General features: G+C 36.7%; 1 protein-coding gene and 1 long non-coding RNA gene across 8 annotated transcripts in view; one reads left to right on the forward strand and one right to left on the reverse strand.

Annotated features, from left to right (window-relative positions):
- Window positions 1-24,770, reverse strand: part of DIAPH3 (diaphanous related formin 3) — a 490,541-nt gene that overhangs the window by 332,871 nt on the left and 132,900 nt on the right. For 5 of the 7 annotated variants that reach the window (XM_055360754.2, XM_055360755.2, XM_055360758.2 and 2 more), the window contains 4 exons: window positions 10,178-10,252; window positions 10,020-10,089; window positions 4,653-4,789; window positions 2,677-2,782 (listed from right to left, as the gene is read on the reverse strand). In XM_055360754.2, coding sequence (XP_055216729.2) covers window positions 2,677-2,782; window positions 4,653-4,789; window positions 10,020-10,089; window positions 10,178-10,252 — 388 coding nt within the window. Of the gene's footprint in view, window positions 1-2,676; window positions 2,783-4,652; window positions 4,790-6,675; window positions 6,742-7,170; window positions 7,317-10,019; window positions 10,090-10,177; window positions 10,253-24,770 lie in introns of those variants that run through there. The other 2 variants (XM_055360759.2, XM_063697399.1) reach the window with 2 other exon arrangements.
- LOC109029480 (uncharacterized) lies at window positions 7,368-19,266 on the forward strand. The gene is made up of 3 exons (XR_002008573.3): window positions 7,368-7,493; window positions 15,031-15,118; window positions 18,853-19,266. It is a non-coding gene; the product is annotated as an uncharacterized lncRNA (long non-coding RNA).

Here is a 24,770-nt window from a genome sequence, read left to right on the forward strand (position 1 = left end):
GTATCAAAACTTTACATAAACAGAATTCTTAATATTTATTTAAGTCTTAATATCTTCTACAGAATAGTAACCTATAAAATCCCAAACTTTTAACTGATAGTTCTCTTTCTAGATATTTACTGACTAAATATAAGTTTATCATGACTATAGAAATGTTATTTTTCCACAGAAGAGCACCTTCAATAAAAGCAGAACTACCTATAAAAGAAATTACTTAATTTACCCCCTAAATTTTTTAAATCAACGTAGTTTGCCTTCAAGTTCATACTCATCAATTTAATTTGTAGTTAATTAAAATAAAGGTCAGATATATTTACCTTTATGTATGACAGCCAAAACAAATATTCCAAATAACCAAGAATTAGACTGCAATAGTCGAAACTTTCCAATAAATGAGGAGGTCATGTCATTTACCAGGACAAAACAGGGCTTTGTCTTTAACAAGCCATTATTTATCTCTTCCCTTACAGTTTAAAACCTCATGTAATGTAATACTGTTGTAAACAAAAGGATGGGACCCCAGTTTTACCAATATTTTCTTAAACCTTTTACTCTCAAATAATTATAGATTCATAGATAGTTGCAAAAAAAAAATCAGATAAAGTAATGGTTCAACTTTCCTCTACAAAGTTTTCTTTAGGGCTACTCTTCATTAATCTTCAGATGAATAAAAAGCCTGGGACCAGATGACAAAGAAACTTGTTCAAAGCACCAGATGACAGCAGATCAACCTGACAAGGAAAGACATAAAAAACAGAAAGGAAAAAGAAAAGCAATAGGAAGGAAAAGGAGAGCAGGGAAGGGGGAGCTCAGAGATGAGGTGGGAGAGAAGAGACAAGAAAGCAAGAGAAAAGAGAAGAGGAGGAGACTGGAAATGAGGCTAGCAGTACATGAATTAAAAGACTCTAGTCTCTCAAGCAACTAAATGCGCAAGGTCGATGTCACAGATGGGGAACACATCCCAGACCTCAAAGCCAATGTCATCTAACAAGCCCAGAATGCATGAAAAGGGGCTCTCTTACAGAGGTTCCTGCAGGACCCATGCCATAGAGACCCTCTAGTCAGGTCTTCAATCCTGCCTATTCGAAGAGAACCAAATCACAACATAGGGTTCCTCACTGGCTATTCACTAACACTGTCATCCGAAATGTCATACTAAATTATTAGTTTCACAGCTCCTATCATATTCTCTTTTTTTTTTTTTCTTGAGTCAGAGTCTCGCTCAGTCACCCAGGCTGGAGTGCAGTGGCAGGATCTTGGCTCACTGCAACCACCGTCTCCGGGGTTCAAGTGATTCTCCTGTTTTAGCCTCCTGAGTAGCTGGGATTACAGGCACCTGCCATCATGCCCGGCTAATTTTTGTATTTTAGTAGAGATGGGGTTTCACCATGTTGGCCAGGCTGGTCTTGAACTCCTGACATCAGGTGATCTGCCTGCCTCGGCCTCCCAAAGTGCTAGGATTACAGGCATGACCCACCGCGCCCAGCCTATTATTTTTAAAATACCATTTGTTTACTTTTAATTTTTCACTTTATTTTATTTCAGATTTAGCTTTTCTATTCCTAATGTACCAAGAAACAATAAAATGGCCAAGCACCCAGAACCTTTAAAAAAAACTATAACTTTTTACTTTTATTAAGTGTGAAAGAGATTTACTTCATATCTATTAACACATTGGCTTTGAAACTTTGCTGCACGTTAGGATCACCTGAGGATCATTTTAAATTTCCCAATGTCCAGGTCACACCATGCCAATTAAGTTTTAGAAGTATGGAGGTGAGAATCAGGTATTAATATTTTTTAAGATGACCACTTTTGAACAATTATACCAATAAAAGCCTCTTTTCCTTTTTTTAAAAAAAGAAAGAGAAATTAAATGAATATTATTCAGCTTGAATACTTAAATGTTTAAGTCTAAATGTGTCTTTTTAGCAGTATTTTTGGAAACATCTATAACCTTGGGTTTCCTTATTATTCACGTAAGCTCAACTTTTCAGTTATTAAAACAATGAAAAGCCCTAATTGACCTAATTGGCAAAACACCTCAAAAGTTAAAGTAATTTAAGAGACTAACATAGAATAAACAGTTCATAGAACTATGATAATATCTCATACAGGGAAATCTAATAATTCTACTACACGAAAAGCAACCTAGGAAATAACCATTGTTGTGTGCCAAGATGTATCTATAAGATAAATTATGACACAGTACAAATAGGAATTCTATATTCTAAAAATAATGCTAGGCCGGACGCAGTGGCTCATGCCTGTAATCCCAGCACTTTGGGAGGCCGATGCGGGTAGACCACGAGATCAGGAGATCGAGACCATCCTGGCTAACACAGTGAAACCCCGTCTCTACTAAAAATACAAAAAAAATTAGCTGGGCATGGTGGCAGGCGCCTGTAGTCCCAGCTACTCGGGAGGCTGAGGCAGGAGAATGGTGTGAACCCAGGAGGCAGAGCTTTCAGTGAGCTGAGAACGTGCCACTGCACTCCAGCCTGGGCGACAAAGCAAGACTCCGTCTCAAAAAAATAAATAAATAAATAATGCTATAAAAGAATATTAAAAGGCATGCAGAGCTTCATAACAATGTTTTCATATAAACCAATCATAAAACCGTTAAAAGTAATATATGCCATTTAAAAATAGCTTTTATGTACACACAAAACTTACTTGCAGTTGAACTGAATTGTGCCGGAGGCCTTCCACAATACAAAAAAATCTGTCAATTTTTTTTTCTTCACCAGCTGAAGTTAAAGCTTCTAAAACTTCTTCAAGGCTATTGGAAAATTTGAGTCAATTAAATTGCAAGTAGCAAACACAAATGCCATAATACAATTGCTTTATCTTACTAAAGAAGTCAATACCCTAAGCAGCCAATATATTTTAGAAGTAGATTACTGAGTACATACCATGTATCAAGCACAGTTCTAAGCATGTTACATTTTAATCATTTATCCCTGACAATAACCCTGTGAAGATGTTTATCAAGCATTTATATAATGCTTACTACACATCAGGCACCATTTAAGCCACTTTACAAACATCAACTCATTTTAAAGTATATAACAATTGTTTGAGGTAGGTACTATAATTAACCCATATTATAGATTAGGAGACTAAGGCAGAAAAAGGTTAAGCAATCTGTCCAAGGTCTCATATCTGTGAAATGGTGGAGCAAGAATCTGAAACCAGACAGTTTATGTGGTGGGCACCACATAAATGCTCTCAACCACTGCACTCTTATGCCTCACAAGTTTAAGTAAACGAAGCTGAGTGATAGTCGAAAATATATAATAGTATGGTATTATAAATATTCAAATATAAAATATAATAATTATGCAAAAACTATACTTCCTCTTCTTTTAAGTAATAGTTAACAGCATCCAGCACACTGGAGCTCACAGTTCGTGGACATGGGCATGCAGTCCTAAATGTTACTTACAGGATCTTGATACCCATTCTGAAGTCAAGAAACAAGGAAAAGGGAAGGATAACAGAATAGGGAAGGGAAAAGAAAAGCAAGGAAGAGTCCAAGAGGAAAGAGGAGGAAGAAAAGGGAAAAAGAGGAGGTTAAAAGAATTTAAAAATGATGGGGGAAAGGGGAAAGGAAGAAAGTGGGAAGGGAAGCTCAGAAAGTATCATATGTCCACATAAATTTCACTCTTAGATTTGTACACCAACATTTATATGGCCTTAAATACTGAAGCTGTATGCCTGGCTTTGCACGCTTGGGACTGCTGCTGGGTGTGGCAACACCTCTTCTATAGATAAACACTGTAGGCACACTTTGCGGGCAGACTGCCAGGCTGAGGCCGAGTGGTGTCTTTGACTATCCAACCATCAAGCCGAACCTGCTCAATCCCACCAACTCCAGCAGGACCTCCACAAGGCTGATTTTCAAATGAACACAGGAGGCTCCCCTTACAGGACTCTGCCAACCCCTACATATGGGGGATATTTCTGTTAGTTCTTTTGCCTGTTTAGTTTTTACATTTTTATCTTTTTTAAAAGGCATTTTAAATAATTTTTAAATGCTTCCTGATAATCAGAACCCTAATTTTTAAAAATCTTTATCTTTATAATTATCTTTAATATGTATGTAATGGTATTTAATTATACTCCTAACAAATGTGGTTAAGTTCTTTACAGCTCTAGTGTGTGCTTTATGCTCAAGGACTTCGTACCCTCAACCAGTAAACTACTATTACATAAATCACTTTCTAATCTGCCTTATATATAGATTTCCAAATCGTAATATGTTTGCTTTTACAAGGGGATAGAGAAGACCTACAGTTTGAAATAATTCTATCTGGGAAAAAAAATCACATAAGAAATAGAACCATTTGTATATTTTCAAAGCCTCCATTTAGAATTTTTTTTAATTTAGGGTTTCAGTTAAAAAAACAGTTTAAATATGATAAGGAAATCAGTTTTTCATAGAAGTATGTTAGACCATAACTAATAAATCAATTAAGAGAAATAATTACTCAAAAATTTCCAGCCAATAAGAAACTAAATTAGCTGCTTAAATATACCTCAACATTTATTTAAATTCTAGTAAATTCTAGCCTAGATAATGAAACATTAAATGAATCAATCTGTATTAAATTATTATATAATTAGGGAAATATGTTGATAACACTTACATGCTTTCTTCCCCTACAATGCATACCGCAGAGAGAAGTTTAACCACATCTGTCATCATATTGGGGTGTCTGGGATCCATGGCTTTGGCCAATAAGGAAAGGCTCCTCTCCTCACTCATAATTCTTTCCAAGCCATACTATAATATTTTGAAAATAAGAGGTCAAATGTTAGAAATTAGTTAGAAAAATAATACCCTGAAGGAAATGTAGTTATTAAAAAAAAATTATAGGACATTTTTACACTTACTAAAGCTAAAAAATATAGACTGTGTAACACTCTAAAAAGTTCATGGCTGGGCACGGTGGTTCATGCCTGTAATCCCAGCACTTTGGGAGGCAGAGGCGGGCAGATTACCTGAGGTCGGGAGTTTGAGACCAGCCTGAGCAACATGGAGAAACCCCGTCTCTACTAAAAATACAAAATTAGCCAGGCATGGTGGTGCATGCCTGTAATCTCAGCTACTCGGTAGGCTGAGGCAGGAGAATCACTTGGACCCGAGAGGCGGACATTGCAGTAAGCCAAGATCACGCCATTGCACTCCAGCCTGGGCAACAAGAGCAAAACTCCGTCTCAAAAAAAAAAAAAAAAAAAAAAGTTCATAAGGGTATTCACTTTATGTCAAGAACCACAATACTAAACCAAATAAAGATAACTCAAGGTGATCTTACAACAATACAGCTGATAATTATTAAGACAGGTTAAGTAGCCAAATTGAGAAAAGAGGGAAGTGGTCAGAAACATGGGATTTGCCAACAGAAGCACATGAAACAAACAGCCAGATACAGAACCAGACACTGAGGCCATGAAAATCTTTTTCCTGGGAAGGAAGGTTGGTAAGAGATATATTACCATAAGCAAACACACAGATCAACACTGTCCAAGAGAAATATAATGTAAACCACATGAGTAATTTAAAAATTCCAAGCAAGCAAAACTATTTTCAATAAAATTAATCCAATATACCCCAAATATTACCATTTCAACATATAACCAATATAAAACATTTATTGATGACATTTCACTTCTTTTTCTTCCTAAATAGTTGAAATCCAGTGTGTATTTTATACTGTAGCACATCTCAATTCAGACTAGCCACACTTCAAATGCTCAGAAGCCACATGTAGCTACCGTATTACAAAATACAGGCCTAGATATTAGCACTTAGTTCATAAATAAGCAAAAACTGAAGGATGATTTGAGCAGATACCATGTAGAAACTGCCACGATGGGCACAGGTATTCTAATCACAATGGTATTTATTATAAGGAAAACAATGCAGTTGTAAACTCATTCTATAAATGAGACGACTGGGATTAGGATAAAGTTTATTTACTACTGCCAGGAAGTCAAATCCAATTAGAAGATAAGTTATGTTAATGATGTATCTATGAAAGATAACTGTCAAAATACAGAAGATGAATAGAAACAATAAAACAGTACTATTTATCTAGCATGCATCTCAGAGGATCCTACTAAAGCATGAGAATTGACTAATCAGAGTTACTACCAAACACTAAAAAAGGGTCTTATTCCCAATTACAAGCCTATGAACTAAACTCAAAATCAGCACTACATGTAAGCATTGAAGTTGAATCTATAACCAGCTTAGACCCAAGTACTTTGATTGTGATAAAATCCTATTTATAACTTTCCTATCTTGTATATGGCCATTTATGCAAAGAAACCTTGTACTGGGCTGAAATACTGCATTTACTTTAAACCACTATCTGAGAAACACAGGAACAATGGAGAAAGTATGAGGAAAGGCCAAGGGCCCAAGAATATGAATTTTGGAGAGATTACTCCGTCTTGTTAGTAATAGGGAAAAGTTTACAACAAGACATCTAAACAGTCAGGAAGTACTTACTTTTATGATAGCCTGGGCTATTACCTAACTGGAAAAAGAATGAAAAGGCAGGCACAGGACCAGAAACTACAATATGCCTTGCTAATCATTCCAGGGAATTGTCAGGTTTATAAAGTACCATTTAGATTCAATTCAGAAAGTCAGTCAATGATTACCAAGTACAGAAGAGCTGGCTCCATCCTAATAAATCTGGGAATTGAGTAAAGCTTGCCTCTAGCATTTCCCCTTCTTTTCCCACCTACCTGGTTGTCCTTAGCTAACACCTGCCCTTCTAGAATCAGAATCCTGTGACTCCTCCAGCCACCCAAGGTGACTCATGCTGACTTCCTCCAAGTGATACTACCTGCCTTCTCTGCCAAACCCTCTGGCCCTAACCTATCATGTATGAAAGGTGAAATAGGAGCATACTCTGATTTCACAGTTTTAACCACCATCCTGTGACCCCAAAAGTCCATCACAGGTAACGTTCTCTGATTTTGGTAATGCAAGAATGTGTCACACTCATTTTAAGACTGGAATGAGGCCAATTACTACTACTCAGTATCTATAAATACAGAATTGCTACTTGTATAAATTACTTTCAATTATTTAAAAAACATAGCAAAACAAAACAAAAACTGTTGACTCTGTGTGAGAAGTTGTCAACTTACCAGTGCTCGGATTAAAGTGCATTTAATGAGGGCTGTTTTAGGTTAGAGAGGCATGACAAATTTTGAAAGGTCTAAGGATGTATCTTTCCTGAATGTCAAGGACCCACTCCGGACAATATGGTAACTGGCCTGTTCTAAACTGAGGATCAATGCCAGGTTCCGCCTGCATTCCACATGAGGCCTATTATTAGCTAATAGATGGAATTTCAGGCACTGAAGATGATGTTTTAGGTAGAGGAAAGTTAATGCTCTAAATCCTCATGTAGGATGCCCAACATCTGGACACACACAGCATGACTACTAGTGCTGAGCAGCCACCCACAGTGAGTTAATCCCAGTAGCAGAAATAATGTGGTTAAAGTTGCTGGCTTCAGAAGCAAAGCACCCCCACCTTGGGTGCACTCTTCAAAGCAACACACACAAAGTTAACTGACCAAACTGAAGCCTCTGTTATAATTACCTTTCAATTTGAATATACTAACTTTTCATCCTTATTATCTTTTCTTCCCCCTACGCAATTAAAATTCTCTTCCATTTAAAAAATACTCTTAGTTCAATTTAATGTTATAAGAAATTCACTTTCATGTAATGTTATCAAATTTGCTCATTAATTGTATAATTAATTACTAGTACCAAATAAGGCACCACATTTTTTTCCTCTTAAAACTTATATTTTCATCATTCAATGAATGCTAATAAAGACTGTATAAGTGAGGTTTAACAAATTTTGTACTTATAGATGTGATCAAATAAAGATTAAGACAACCATTAACCAATCTTGAAGGGAAAAAAAACTTCACCAAAAATTTCACATACTGCTAGGTTTAGAGTTCAGACACTATAATACTAAGTACCAATAACTTAAATTAACTTTTTATTCTTAATAACACAGATAAAAGCACCAAATAAAATGGCAATATTTTATAGCTCCATGTATATAAACTACAAGCAACAAAAATCTCTTAAGAGAAAAATAGTGTATTAATTAGAAAATAAAGTTCAATCTTCCTCAGATTCATTATGAAACAAAGTAAGAATATTATCTTCTATTTACCACCTTAATTTAACCATGATATTCTTCTTAAATTCAAATTATGATCCAAATGTCCCTTTGGTTTAAAAAAAGTTCCTAGATTTTTTCTACTTTTGGCTTTTCCATCACCAATGAAATTTCCAATTTCTATATTCTCACTTTAAAAAGGGCTTCCTAAACCAGTTCTATGTACTTAGTGGGCAAAGACCTCTCCCTATCAGCAATTTGATTCTTTCATTCATTTACTCTTAAAACAGATACGTAAAAAGCTACCTTATATATCTAATATCTGATTTTCAAAGAACTGTGAATTCAGCATAGAAAGGAGTTGTGATTCCTACATCACATGTTTTCTTTGAAAATAATATCTGTTTAGAGGAGGCAAGGAAGAAAAAATATTTCATTGGTTAAAAATAGAAAGCTTAGCTCCAGAAAATGCTTAAAAATACACAGTTTAACAAGACAAAAATAATTAGAAAATATAAATATTTGCTAATACATTTAGTAAAATAAATATAAAATAAATCTTAATAATTTACGTACTAGTACTTAAGTGTGTAGCCCTATAAAAGTTTGTTTTTAAATTAGAATAAGGCAAAATATTATAACTAAAATTAATCAGAAATATACAGATGGTTTTGCTATAAAACAAAAATAATCGTACCACCACAGGTAAAATTTCCTCCCCTGCTGTCTAACAGCAACTTAAACACCTATCATTACTTCACACATCATGAGGTAAATGTGTTTAGATGCTGGAGCTTAAAGAAACAGCATAGGATAATGCTAATTTCTACAGTTAACAGTATAAAAGCAAAAAAGAAACATTGCTAGATAAACCTAAAATCTAACTTCAGTAAAGAGCTTAAGAATTCCTCTTTTTTTCTAGTTTTTTTGTTTTGTTTTGTTTTGTTTAAGGACAGGGATTCACTTTGTCTCCCAGGCTGGAGTGCAGTGATTCGATCATAGTTCACTATAACCTCAAACTCCTGGGCTCAAGCCACCCTTTCATCTCAGCCTCCTGAGTAGCTGGGACTGCAGGCATGTGCCGCCATGCCCAGCTATTTGTTTTACTTTTTGTAGAGATGGCGTCTCACTATGTTGCCCAGGCTGGTCTCAAACTCCTAGCCTCAAGCAATCCCTCCTGCCTCGGCATCCCAAAGCGGTAAGATCATAGGTGAGAGCCACAAGCAGGTTTCTCCCTTCTAATGTAACCTCTTTAACTATGCAAATTCCTCCATATTACGTTTATTCTCAATATTACTTGGGTTAAGCTTCATTGCTCTATTTCTGAGACCTGCTTATATCTGTTTACATTAATTTCATTGTAGATTTTAAATTCCTAGAATATAAGAAATCTTCCTAACTTGAACCTTTGGTAATAAGTATTATTGCAGCTCACATTTAATAATCATGATCTTAAAGCTGACTCACGCCGTACTTTTGAGAGTTAGGAGAGGGAGGAAATGAAGGAAGGAAGAAAAGAGGAAGAGTAGGACAAAAAAGCAGAGAAAGGGTGGTGGGGGGGGGAGAAAAAAAGAAAGAAGATGGGGTTGGGGTGGGCAGGGTTGAGAGGGAGGAAAGGGTGGGGAGAGATAATTAACCTATACATGAGGAGTTCAGCACCAGAAGAGGTTTATTCATTATCAAGTTTCTCCTCTTACAAGACAGTTGAAACTAGAATTCAATAAAATTCCATATTTTTCCATCATGTACTGAAAAACACATCAGAACAATTTACCATCACTTTACTGCAACTGAAAATCATATATTACAAAATTGGTGACGGACAAATACTAATTACGTATGTACATACCTGCGTATTCATCAGGGCTTTTAGACACTGTATGACTTTATGTTGATTTTTCTTTACAACTTTTTCTTGGCTGTATTGACATAAAAAATAGCAGTGTTGGAATTATAATTGGACATATGAATGATGCTTACTTGAAAATAATTATTAGCAATACTTACATTTTTCCACTAATCAGTTTTTCCAAAATGTCTAGTAATAATCCAAGCCCCTCATGTCCAAAGCTTTCCACCCAACTGAAAAACAGAAAAAACATAGTTACACATTGTCAGTAACGCAGCTTGTGTTATCATATTATATACCTACAAGTATTTTATATTTGCTATATTCCTAATCATAACTAAAACATAAGAATAACACCATATATAAAAATTATTCATGACTCATCTCAGTTGTGAAAGAAGCAAAGATGGATATGCCAATAGTGTGCTAAACTCTGCTTGCACAGGCTTGTAAGAGCAGACTGTGCCCATCTCTTCCATGGTTCATGTTTAGGGACATCACGTGGGTAGCTTGAAATCAGCCACAGTGAAAGCATTCACACCAAAGAAACTGGCAAACCAATCAGAGCCTCCCTCACCCACGCACCCAGAGCTGGCTCTAAACATTTACCAGCATACCACTAATTACAGCCCATTTGGGGCTATGCCAAAGAAGACAAATTGTACAAGTGAGTAAAGATCTATGGAGAAAAGATGTAGATCAACATAAAGAAAAAGATTACTGGCAAAAATTAATAAAAAAAAAAAAAAGAGATGCTTTAGCAGAATTCCCCAAACCACTGAACTACATTCCTACAAATGTTAAGAATTTCCTAAGTTTCAAAGTTCAGTTGCTTTAAAAACAAACAAACAAACAAACTGCATCACTGGGTTTTAAATGAGTATCTCCATGTCCACCAAACCAAACCTGTCCCATAAACCCACTGACCCAATCACAGGCCTTTACATAACTAGAACATTACTGTCACTAGACAACAGCTTGCCTGGATTACATGAAAACTACCTTGGTAGAAATGAATACCTTTTCTCAGTGGAGACTAGTAAACCTAGGCCAATAAATAATAACAATGATAATAATCTGTCACCAAAAGAATGTAGCAAAGAAAAGATATATGTTTGTATATTTATTTGTATGCCTGTACTTATATATGTGATTTTATGTATGTGTATGTGTACTGTTTGAACAGTAAGATGTTAAAAACAAAATTTCGGCCAGGCATGGTGGCTCCTGCCTGTAATCCCAGCACTTTGGGAGGCAGAGGTGGGTAGATCACCTGAGGTCAGGAGTTCGAGACCAGCCTGACCAACATGGTGAAACCCCAACTCTACTAAAAATATGAAATTAGCCAGGGGTGGTGGTGCATGCCTATAATCCCAGCTACTCAGAGAGGCTAAGGCAGGAGAATCACTTCAACCCAGGAGGCAGAGGCTGCAGTGAGCCGAGATTGCGCCATCGTACTCCAGCCTGGGCAACAAGAGCAAAACTCCATCACAAAAAAAAAAAAAAAAAAATTCAAGGAATGAAAAACAGAACTCTATAAAGAATAAAAACAAGCTTAAGTCACATATCAGAAAATAGCAAAATATCATTTTTTTCTTAAGATACAACATTTCCAGTGAAAACAAGAGAATAAAAACCAAATGCAACATATTTATATAAAAAATACAAATATTGATTAAAATCCAGCTTCTTCATTTGCATATTTTTGTAAATACAACTTGACACCTATCAATGTTGAGGATTTCTGATTTTACAAAAAAGAAAAAGAAATTTGCCATTTAGATTGGCAATCTCTTGTCAGACAATATTTTACTCATCTCTTGCCAGTGAAAGCCATGAAATAACTAATTTTAAAATGCACTTAAACAGGAAAGATACTCTCTTGTAAAAGACTGAAGATTGCTATTATAGTTAAGGTAAGGAAAAAAGTTAAACAGAGGTTGTTTTCAAACCAGGCTGCTACTTCAAAAGTGAAGGGTTTACTCTTCACTATCAGCAACAGACAGATTACCTGTAGGCATTTTGAATCTTGTTTTTATGTTTCATGAAAACAACTACACCATCTCACTTAACTGTTTGCCTTGTTGACATCCTATTGTGAATTTATTCCTATTTCACATGCAGCAGGGAAGTGAGGAGAAATCTGAGAGTTTTACTTGGGCTGACATTGAGATGCATGGAGAGAGACTGTTCATAAGGCACTCCTCTTTAATACTTCACAGACGGCCTTCAATATTTTGTTTGAAGTAAATTTTCAACAATATCCATATTCAAAAGTATAGCCACAAAGATATTCTAAAGCCAATATAAATGGTTTCAGATTATTCATACTGCTATCACCTTTAATCATTGTGAAGAATAAAATCACTGTTCATCAAACTGCCTCATACCAAAATAGGCAAAGTAATTTTAAATTATGTTAATATAACAAAAAGACTTTGTTACACTTAATATGCTTATATTATGACCCACTATAAAATTTAAGAAACACAAATCCATGTAAATCAGTAAGTTCTCTGATCTACATAATTAATAATAAAAAATAGCTATTTAAAATGTATTACCTTTAACATAATTATAACTAGAATAGTGGGACTCATAGACGGTCTAAAGTCAACTATTTCTAGACCCACTATATAACTCTCTTCTAAACTACAGAATATGAACTATTCAAATAAAATTTATGCCTACTCATGTATTTTATATATAAACTAATTATCTATAAAACAAAACATATTAAAGTTCCATGTAAAGAGGCATTAAACCAAATCACTTCATCTATTACAATCTTTTAAGTCACTGTGGGAATTTCTCAACAACAATAAAATGAGGGGCAATGGCCTTCTGAAAACCAGATTACACATTATATCTCATAAAACATGTCAAAAACAAGAAAAGTGGGACAGGGTACAGGGAAAGAAAATTGAGACACCTGACAACCAAAGAAACAATATAAGAATTAAAAGAAAGCTAACAAAAGTACTTATTAAAAAGATTAAAAATTAAATATGCATAAAACATCTCCCTGTTTTCTTAAAAATTTGTAAACTCAACATACTGTTGTATTAACAGGTGTCACTCACAAAGCAATAATCTCAAGTGTTTCACCCTCACCCCTACTATTTTCAGCAATATTATTTTTAAAGATAGGGGTATGAATATCACTTCCTATTTCCACTGGAAAAGATGTTCAAGATAAAAAGTGATATTGAGTAGGCAGGTCTGTAGTCTTGACAGAGGTTTATTGAGATCCATAGCTTTCTACAAAAATGAAAAAATTTCTCATCATCAGTGTAAGAAGCAACCTAGAAAAAAATTATCAACTGATCTATAAATGATCAATCTCCACGAACTAAAATCTGCACTATTTGTTCTATGCCTGTCAGCACAGTACCATCAGGCATTATGTGGTTTAACTATAAACTGCATTCATGGATAAATATGCACATTTCTTCTTCATGAATAGAAATGACATAGAGATCAGTATGACATTTGTATCAGAAAAAAACTGCTTTAAAACAGCAACCGTAGTGTGCTAAATACTAAATCTACCTCTTAAAATTCTGTAAAAGGAAATATTAAACTCTTCTAATTGCTTCAAGGAAAACGTCTAAGTATATTACCCTTTAGCATTTCCTAGTAGGGGTCTCAATATAGGAGAAAAGAAGAGATGAAGAGGTAATAAAACTTAATAAAAATTAAAAAAAAAAAAAAACAGAGGGAGAGGGAGAACAGGTTCCCAGAATTACAATGTTTAACCCGCCTTTAAATGTTCAAAAGCAGCTTAGACTTTGAAATTCAGTTACTACTTCCAGAAACACAGGATGAAACTGAAAGTGTATAAAGTGGTTTCTGACATGTTGTTGGCTTTAATACAGAAGTAAATACAGTCAGTCACCTCATTGAGCAATAGAGGCAACAATCAGGTCTCAGATTTACCTCCTGGCCAAAGGAACAAAGCACTCTCAAGTATTTTTCCCAAAGACTGACCTCCTACCCTTCCTTTGTTTTGTTTAAAGTTATTACCTTTCTTCCCAGATGTGCTCGTAGAAAGGGAAAGACAAATGCATCATGAATTATAATGGAATTAACCTTGGAATTATTACCCTTATGATCTAGAATAAACATACCAGATCATAAGAGCAATCTTACCTGATGCATACTCCTTGAGTATAGGGACCGTTTCTTATATATCATATTTATTCCAGCATGGGATAGACTGAGCACTCAATAAATCATTTTAGAATGAAACTAAGTCCCCTTCTATTGTTACATATAAGAGGTTATAGTCACTTAGAAATAATATTTAGGTCTGCAGATAACCAGGCTTGTGGCCTTCATATATGCAGAAATAAACACAAAGAGATGACAGATCTCCACACCATTACTGAACCTGTCTCAACCTTCAAGCTAGAAATTTCAATTGCAATTTCAGAACTGTTATTTGCCCATACTGAATCAAAGATAATAAAACCAAAGACAGGGTCTTACTCTGTTGCCCAGGCTGGAGTACAGTGATACAATCATGTCTCACTGCCACCTCAACCTCTTGGGCTCAAGCAATCCTCCTGCCTCAGCCTTCCTAGTAACTGGGACTACAAGCATGTGTCACCACATTCAGCTAATTTTAACTTTTGTAGAGATCGGGTTTCACTATGTTGCCCAGGCCAGTCCAAACTCCTGGCCTCAAGCAAATCCTCTCACCTTAGCTTCCAAAAGTGCTGGGATTACAGGTGTAAGCCACTATGCCTGGCCAAGTCAGCCTTTATTAAAGGGCACACTGTACTCTTGATACTGCACTAGGTATGAGAAATACAAAACTGAATAAAATATGTTCTCTGCCCTTGAAAAGATCACAGACTAGTGGTTGAAACAAATGTCGAACAAAATTATTTCCATAATGCAATAAATGCTATAATCATGGTGCTCTGGGAACAGAAGGTACAATATCTACCTCTCTTGGGAACTTCAAAGCATCTGCTGTCTGACCTGAGTCTTTCTTTCTAAGCAGGAGGGCATATGCACAAAGACATTAAATGTGAAAGAAATGGCCTGTGCTGAGCAACAGAGAAAGCTGTATCAGAGATAAAACCAAACAGGTAAGAAAGGGCTTGATCTTGAAAAACCACATACGTAATGCCATGGGCAATGGGAGGGCATAAAAGGACTAAGCATGTGTAGTAAAGAGAGTAATCCTACCCTTGCCCACCAAAAGATCTGCACATCTTAAACTCAGAACATATGAATATATTACCTCATGTAGCAAAGGAGAAATTCAGATTGCAGATGGAATTAAGGTTGCTAATCAGATGATTTTAAGATAGGAAAATTACCCTAGTTTATCCAGGTGGTTCCAATCTAATCATGTAATTCTTAATTTCCCAGCTTGGTTAGAGAGATGAGATGAAAGAAAGAGAGTCAAAGCATAAAAAGGGATGGGCACCCTGGCTCACGCCTGTAATCCCAACACTTTGGGAGGCTGAGGTGGGCGGATCACTTGAGGCCAGGAGTTTGAGATCAGCCTGGCCAACAAGGAGAAACCCCGTCTCTACTAAAAATACCAAAATAGCCGGGTGTGGTGGTGAGTGCCTGTAATCCCAGCTACTTGGGAGGCTGAGGCAGGAGAATCCCTTGAACCCAGGAGGCAGAGAATGCAGTGAGCCAAGATGGTGCTACTGCACTCCAGCCTGGGCAACAGAGCAAGGCTCTGTCTCAAAAAAAAAAAAAAAAAAAAAAAAGAGCATAAAAGGGACTCATCTTGCCTTTACTGGTTTTGAAAATGAAGGAGGCCAAAGAAGAGCCAAAAAATGTAGGTGGACTGAAAAACCTGGGAATGGCCGTCAACTGAACAGCTAGGAAAGAAATAAGAATCTTAATCCCACAACCACAAGAAATTGGGTTCTGCCAATAACCCAAATGGACAAGCAAATTGAGTTGAGTCTCTTATTCATAAACACTAGATGTCTCCATTTATTTGGATCTTCTTTAACTCCTTTCATCATTATTTTGTAGTTTTCAGCATAAAAGTCCTATGGGTAATTCATTAGAATTACAATTTTTTTTGAGCAATTATGAATGCTATTGTGTTTTTAATTTCATTTTCTACAAGTACATTGCTAGTACATAGAAATACAATTTTATATTTTTATCTTGAATGCTTCAACCTTGCTGAACTCAGTGATAAGTTCTAGGAGTTTTTGATAGATTTCTTGAGATTCTCTATGTAAACAATCATGTCATCTGCAAATAGGGACAGTTTTATTTCGACCTTTCTGACCTGCATGCCTTTATTTCCTTTTCTTGCTTCAGTGTTCTACCTAGAACTTCCCTATGGTGTAAAATAAGCGTCCTGAAAGCAGGCATCCTTGCCTTGTTCTCAATCTATCTTAGAGGGAAAGCATTTAGTCTTTCATCAGTAAATAGAATATTAACTATAGGATTTTTGTAGATCTCTTTACCAAGTTAAGAAAGTTCCCCTCTGTATTAGTTTCCTGGAGCTGCAGGAAACTGAGGAGTTTAAAACCACAAATATATTATCTTGTAGTTCTGGAAGCAAGGTGTTCAAAATCAAAGTGTCAGCAGGGCTGCTGCCTGGGACTCTGGGTAGAATCCTTCACTGCCTGTTCCTAGCTTCTGATGGAAGCTGCCAATCCTTCCAGTCATCAGATGGGACTCTTCCTGTATCTCTGCCTTTTTCTTTTAAGGACACAAGTCCTACTGGATCAAGACTTTACCCTACTCCTTTATGACCTCATCTTAATTAATTACACTGCAATGACTCTGTTTCCAAAAAGGGCCACATTCTGCAGAGTGTTAAGAATGTAAATACATCTTTCTAGGGACACAACTGAATTCACCCTCTATTCCTACTTTTCTGAGAGTTTTCATTATGAACAAGTGTTGAATTTTGTCGAATGCTATTTCTGCATTGATTCAAATGATCAAGTGACTTTTCCTCTTTTGCTTGTCAATATCATGCACTATATAAGGATTTTTATATCTATACTCATGATGAACATTGGTTTGTAAGTTTGAGGGTTTTGGTTTTGTTTTGTTCTATCTTGGTACTGTATTGGTCTGGTTTTGCTATCAGGTAATTCAAGCCTCATTTAAAAAAAAATTAATTGCTGTCTGCTCTGCTATTTTCTGGAACAGACTATGGAAAATTGGCATTAATTCTTCTTTAAGTTTGTGGTAAAATTCTCCAGTGAAATCACCTGCACCTGAAGATCTTTTGGTGGGGAGAAGGAACTTAATTATCTTAATAGTCAGAAGGCCATCCAAATTATCTATTTCATATTGGGTGTGTTGCAGTTTTTCAAAGAACTGATCTAGTTCATCTAAGTTGTTGAGTTGTATATTTAAAGTTGTTCAAAGTATTCCCTTATTATCCTGTTGATGTCTTGGTAATATCTCTTGTTTAGTTCATGAAATTCGCAATTTGGGCACTGCTTTCAAGATGTTTTTATCTATCTTTGGTTTTCAGAACTTTTTTTTTTTTTTTTAAGACACAGTCTTACCCTGTCTCCCAAACTGGAGGGCAGTGGTGCAATCTCAGCTCACTGCAACCTCTGCCTCCTGGATTCAAGCAATTATCCTGCCTTAGCCTCCTGAGTAGCTGGGACTACAGGCACGCACCACCATGCCTGGCTAATTTTTGTATTTTTAGTAGAGACAGGGTTTCACCATTTTGGCCAGGCTAGTCTCGAAGTCCTGACCTCAAGACACCCAACCGCCTCAGCCTCCCAAAGTTCTGGGATTACAGGCGTTCTGGGATTACAGTTCTGTAATCCTGTAACGGTTCCTGAGAACCGTGCCCAGCCTAGTTCTCAGGAATTTGACTATGATATGTCTGTGTGTGAATTTCTTTGAGTTTATCCTGTTTGTGATTCAGTTTAGGTAGGTTTATGTCTTTTGCCAAATTTGGGAACTATTCAGCCATTTTTTTCTTTTTTTTTTTTTTTTGAGACAGAGTCTCGCTCTGTCGCCCAGGCTGGAGTGCAATGGCGCAATCTTGGCTCACTGCAACCTCCGCCTCCCGGGTTCACACCATTCTCCTGCCTCAGCCTCCCAAGTAGCTGGGATTACAGGCACGTGCCACCACGCCCAGCTAATTTTGTATTTTTAGTAGAGATGGGGTTTCACCATGTTGGCCAGGCTGGTCTCAAACTCCTGACTTCAGGTGGTCCAGCCGCCTCAGCCTCCCAAAGTGCTGGGATTACAGGCATGAGCCACTGTGCCCACCCTATTCAGCCATTATTTCTTCATGTACTTTTTTATCCTGTCCTCTTTCTCCTCTCAAGTCTCCAATGACAAGAATGTTAGATCTTTGGTTATAGACCCATAATTCCCTGAGACTCTGTATGTATTTTTTCCCAATCTATTTTTTCCTGGTTGTCCAGACTATATACTTTCTATCATTCTATAGTCCAGTTCACTAATTCTCTCCTTTCAGCCTCATGTTTCGCTTTTGAGGCCCTCCAGTAAGCTTTTTACTTCAGTTATTGTATTTTTCACTTCTAAGATTTACATTTGGTTCTTTAAAAGAAGAAATAGTTTCCTGTATTTCTTTGCTGAGACTTTCTATTTTTTTTCTTTTGTCAGCACATTCCTATTTGCCTATTGTAACACTTTTATGATGACTGCTTTTTAAAAGATTCTTGTCAGATAATTCTACCATCTCTGTCATATCAGTGTTGTCATCTATTGTCTTTTTTCATTCAGTTTGTGATTTTCCTGCTTCTTGGTATGACCATATTTTTTATACTGAAGGCTGAAAATTTGGGATATCATGGTATAAGATTCTAAATCTTATATAAACCTCTTATTTCAGTAAGCTTCCTATGACACAGCTCCAGTGGAAGAAGAGAAAGCACCACCTCATTACTGCAAGGTGGAAACAGAAGTCCAAGAGAGATTCTTTGTTACCACTTGACATGGATGGGAATCTAGGCACTCCCTGATGGAGAGAAGAAAGACTGCCTCATTATGCTCACCATGTAACCTACAATAGCACCATGGAAGGGGGATGTGGACGTCTGTTATCACTGGGTGGTTGTGAAAGCCCTGACTCTATTGGCCTCTTTGGACATAATGCCAGTGGGGAGGGGGAAGAATGCCTCATTACTGCCATCTGTGGGTAGAAACGCAGGCTACCCACTTTGCTTTTTGATAGTGTGGTGGAGGATGGGGCCACATATTTTTTTCTGCGGTATTTAGCAGAAATACAAAGCAGTTATTGCCAACATTTTCTGTCTTGTTTGCTGCCATTTTTGTGGTCCTTTGGTTTAAGAGAGAAGGCTTTTGTTGGGACTTCTTTGTTCTGTGCCCACTGTCACTTCTGGGTTACTGACTTCTTCACCTCCAAATCTGACAAAAAGGCAGAAAGACAACCCAGCAAACTCACCGCCATATTGTTTCTTAAATCTCAAGGTTCCTAGCCTGTCTTCTTATATTTGTTTCACATATAATGTCCAGTATTTCTAGTTGTGCTTAGCAAAAAGAAAAAAAAAATAGGAAATAGTAGATTTAGTCTATCTTTCAAACACAAGTCTGAAACATCCACTGTTAGAGTGTGAGAACAGGCAGAAGCTCCCACCAAGAAAATGAGAAAAAGGCAGTGACAGCGGTAAGAGGAGAACCAAGTAAACCTGACATAACAAATCCAAAGGAAAGAAGTTTCAAAAAGAGAAGAGTCAAGAGTCAAGTGCTAAAATGAGATAAAAGAAAATAAGGGCTAAAAAGAACTATAAAGAAATGAATTCAACAACAATTTATAAATAATTCTGTAGAAGTGAAATCCTGATTGCAAAAGAATTAAAACAGAAAAGGGGTAGTAAGAACAAAGAAAAAAACATAATTTGGGATTAAAGAGTTGATGGAAGAAATTTGTAGGAGGACTGAGATGAGGACAATTAAAAAAAAAACTGTGTGCCATAAACACGATTACAAAAATAAACAGAGAATATTAGAGGAGCAATGAAGATGGCTACCACACTTAGCTAGGGCCTAGGAACAAAACCAAACTTAAAGAAAAAACTATGCCTACAATCTTGAAGTGGAATGATGCTCATATATCTTAAGTTTAAAAAGCAGAAATGGTATATAAGGCATTTTCTATTATTATTCTTAAATGTTTTTGTTCACATATAAGAAATGTATGTACATATGTGTAGCTATACAAACACATTCTTAATCATCCTCCACCTAGTCAGCTAATTCAAGGCTTGAGTTCTACTCTCTTATACATCCCCACACACTGCTCCCACCAGAACCAGTTGGGTTTCTTTCCAAATCCATTCCTGACAGTTGTACCTACTATTGTATTTATATAATTAATATTATATAAACAGATAACACATAATTGGGGAAAGGGGTACTTTTTCTATGAAAACTAAGCCTAATGATTTGGAAAGCTAAAAATAGATTACTTTTTAAATTGCTGTAGAAGTAAATGTGGGCACAACTATATACTAAACGGAAATCGTAGTACCAAAAAAAAATTTTTTAGCAGAAGAATACTTCTGCATTCAGATTGCTTTGCCAGAGCCTTTATGATCCTGTTCTTCTTTAAAGCACCAATATCAGGAAGACAACGCATTATGAGTATGCTTTATGCAATCAGCCTTTGCCCACTCCAAGAAAAGGTCTGGGCTCCATATGAAATGTCTAGAGAAAAAAATGTATATGCTTTAGATTGAAAAAAAAAATGTTTGGGATATATTTGAATCATTTATTTGATTATTACATGCTTTAAGCAATTTCTTTAACCAACCAACCAACGGTATTAGACAGGAAGACTTCCTCTGTAGACAAAGTGTCTCTCTCTCTCTCTCTCTCCTCCAAGAAGTTAGTGTCTATTTAAGTAGATAATATTATACATTTTTCTTGATTTTGCTTTTGCATATTTTCTTATTGTCCTATAATGAACTTATCTTTTTTGTAATAAGAAAAATATTTTTAATTACCCAAAAGAATAATCTTACATGAATGCCTAGGGAAACACAAATCTAGATGGTTTAAAATCAATACACAAAGCTTCTTAAAAGGAGAAAAAATACATTACTGCTCACATGTGACAAACTAACAAATTTTGTACCTTAAACTTGGAAGGTCAGCTTTAATACTGTATAATATCTAGATCCAATTTACATTCCTCTGTCAGAGTAATATATCACCAGTGCTGAATATAATTATAGCTTATTTTAAGCTTTCATTTTCACCTACCTTTACCAAGGTGACTAAATACTTAAAATGAACAGTTCTAGGAGGGAGTACAAAGCACTTAGCATGCCCTGTGGGGCAAGACAAACATACACCTACATGCCATTCAATGGCCCATCCACCCAAATTACACTAAATTACAGAGCAAGGCTGGGAATTCAGGAACTATTATAAATAATGTTCAGATTGTAAAATCTACTAACCTTCAAAATACAACCACTAATATGTATATTTTCTTGAAATATACTTCTTAAAGAAACTGTATATTTAAAAACAATCATTTATTCCCACTTTTCATATCAGATAAGATAACACAGTAATAAATGTAGTATTCTCCTAGTTTCTTTTTGGCTATAACATACTGAAAGGCATAAAATATCTAGAGAAAGCATTCCAAATAAAATGAAAATAAAACCAGGTTAACAGGAATGATAAAAAAACAAAGCACAAGAAACAAGAGTTCTTGACCTTTAGATGAAAAAACAGTAAAACAAGTACGGATTTTAAAACATAGATACTGGTATGTGCTCTAATCAAAACTTAAGTCCACTATTAAAAGGAACATATTATAAAAAAGGAAATATCTTATTTGGAATGTGTTAATTATTAGTACACTAATATTTAACTACAGGGCACTACCAGTACCAGTAAGTAGTTTCTTAGTATCAAATTAAACATCATTAGTTCAAGAAAGCACTAAATTATTCATTTTAAATATAGACTAATTTGCCAACAATATATGTGGAAAAGACGTTATGGTCACATTTCAGGCTTTTCACCGCTTGTCCCCACCCTAAATACTTGTCACTACTACCCAATGCTGGTCAGAGCAGTCCTAATTATTAAAACCCATGATCTTCCCTTGATTCTATAAATTTCATTGCTACTTTTGTGTGGCAATGCACTCATAATGCTCTCCTCCACAGAACTGCCTTTGTAACAACTGAAACAATTTCAGCTTTCAAGGCCAATTCACATTTCCTTCTTCTTTGAACTCTCACTGATTTGATTTCTCCATGTGTTCACCAAGTTCCATTCACTTGACCTCAGATACCCCTCCAGTTAGTTCCCATTTCTCTCCTTTCTTTTATAGCAAAAGGTCTCAAAAAATTTCATCACAAGCATGGTCAGAACTTCTTGCCATCCATTCACTCAATCTCATTTCAGTCTGGCTTCTACCACCAAGACTCCAAAAAAATCTATTTTCTAAAAGGACGCCAACAACCTTCCTCTTGCCAGTTCCAATAATATCATCTTGCCCCACCTCATAGCAGCGTGCTATGCAGTTTGTCACTCCCTTATTTTGAAACACTCTTCCTTTAGGTCCAGAAATCAGCATTTGGGGTTCTCCTCCCCACTGGCTACTCCTCAGTCTGTGTTTCTGCCTCCTCTTCCCTTTCTGGATCACCTATTTCTGGACACTATCTGAACCCGGAGTCCTTCAGAACTTGTTCTGACCGCTCACCTATATCTTTAGCTTCCTTCTCCATACAACCTGCCCACACTGGGATTGCATCCATTCTCAGGACTTAAATATCTCCACTCCACATATGTAAGCTCCAGACTCACACATCTAGGGGTTTGCTTGATGTCTCAAATTGTGATACTCTTTTAAACATGTCAAACTTAACATGTTAAAAAGGGATATTTTGGGCCAGGCACGGTGCCTCACACCTGTAATTCCAGCACTTTGGGAGGCCGAGGCGGGCGGATCACAAGGTCAGGAGATCGAGACCATCCTGGCCAACATGGTGAAACCCCATCTCTACTAAAAATACAAAAATTAGCCAGGTGTGGTGGCGTGCGCCTGTAGTCCCAGCTACTCAGGAGCCTGAGGCAGGAGAATCACTTGAACCCAGGAGGTGGAGGTTGCAGTGAGCTGAGATCGTGCCACTGCACTCCAGTCTGGTGACAGAGCAAGACTCCATCTCAAAAAAAAAAAAGGGATTTTTTTTCTTCTCCAAAATTCACGGAACAAGTAACAACCTCCTCCACCCCAATTAACAGCACTACTATCTGCCTATTTGCTCAAGTAAAAAAAAAACTGTTATTCTCGATTCCTCCTTTTCATTCACATCCTACATCCAATCCACCAACAGGTCCTACAGTTTCCACCTCCAATTTATCTGCAACATTCACCCACCCCTTGGCCCACCACTGCTACAATCCTTATACAAGCCACCCTCCTAATTCATGTGACTACTGCCAGAGCCTCCTATCTCACACCTCCTTGTCCACTCTCTCCTCCCTTCAATCAATTCTCCCTAATATGATTTGGGTCTCTTTCACCACCCAAATCTCACCTCAAATTATAATCCCCATAATCCCCACATGTCAAGGGCAGTACCAGGTGCAGGTAATGGGATCATGGGTGTGGTTTCCCCCATGCTAGTCTCTTGAAAGTGAGTGAGTTCTCACAAGATCTGACGGCATTATAAGGGGAATTTGGCATTTGCCCTGCTTCCACTCACTCCATCCTGCCACCCTGTGAAGAAGGTGCCTGCTTCTCCTTTGCCTTCTGCCATGATTGTAAGTTTCCTGAGGCCTCCCCAGTAAAGCAGAACTGTGGGTCAATTAAACCTCTTTCCTTTATAAATTACCCAGTCTCAGGCAGTTCTTTATAGCAGCCTGAGAACACACTAATACACTTCCTGTGGCAGTTAAAGTGATCCTTTTAGAAAGTTAAGCCAGAATAGCTCATCTCCTGCTTGAAACTCTTCAACAGACTGCACTTCCACAGAATGAAAATCCAATATCCCTACCACGAGCTTTATGGCCATGACCTTCCGCATGGCCTGGCCACTGCCCGCCTTCTCTAACAGCCTTTTGGATTCCACCATCCTCTCCTCTCTCCATCCCTCTGCCACACGGTTTTTCCACCTCATGTTCAGTACTACTGCCCACTCTTCTCTAAACTAGTTCCTTGTCCTTTGGTGTCAAACTCCACCACCTCAGAAAGACTTTCTATAATCAGCTAAATCAAAAAACCTCTCCATTAATTACTCTCAGTCCTCATTTTTTCTTCACTGAACTGATTACACCTTTTTGTTTTATTTATTTGTGTTCTAGGTTTCTCTCTCCTATATGCTTCTCATTTACTGTGGTACCTAGCATAGCCCTTGGAATACTTGTTGCATATATAGATTACAAAATCCTGTGCTATATTTTAGTGGCATGTTATCCATGTCACATACTTAGGAACTTAAGAGCTTTATTCTTTCACATGTTAGATGTTTCTCTCTAAAAGGAATCGCAACGATTTAAGAAAAGAAATCCTTGCACCTCATCTAGTATTCCAAACAGAGAATACATAAAAACACTTGAAATACCTGCTCTCCTGTCTTGCAAATGAGCAGTACAGGCTCACTATTTTACTTTATTTCAAGCATTAATCTCCTTATTCTGTTTTTACTATTCAAATCCATTTAACATGTACTCTGATCTTCTCTCCTGAGTCCCATATTAAGGCTTCACAATGATACAATACCGGGTCCCCTCCTCAGAAATTCATAGCACAGTGGAGAGAGC

This window comes from Gorilla gorilla, chromosome 14, assembly GCF_029281585.2.
Source record: "Gorilla gorilla gorilla isolate KB3781 chromosome 14, NHGRI_mGorGor1-v2.1_pri, whole genome shotgun sequence".
Taxonomy (NCBI): Eukaryota; Metazoa; Chordata; class Mammalia; order Primates; family Hominidae; genus Gorilla; species Gorilla gorilla.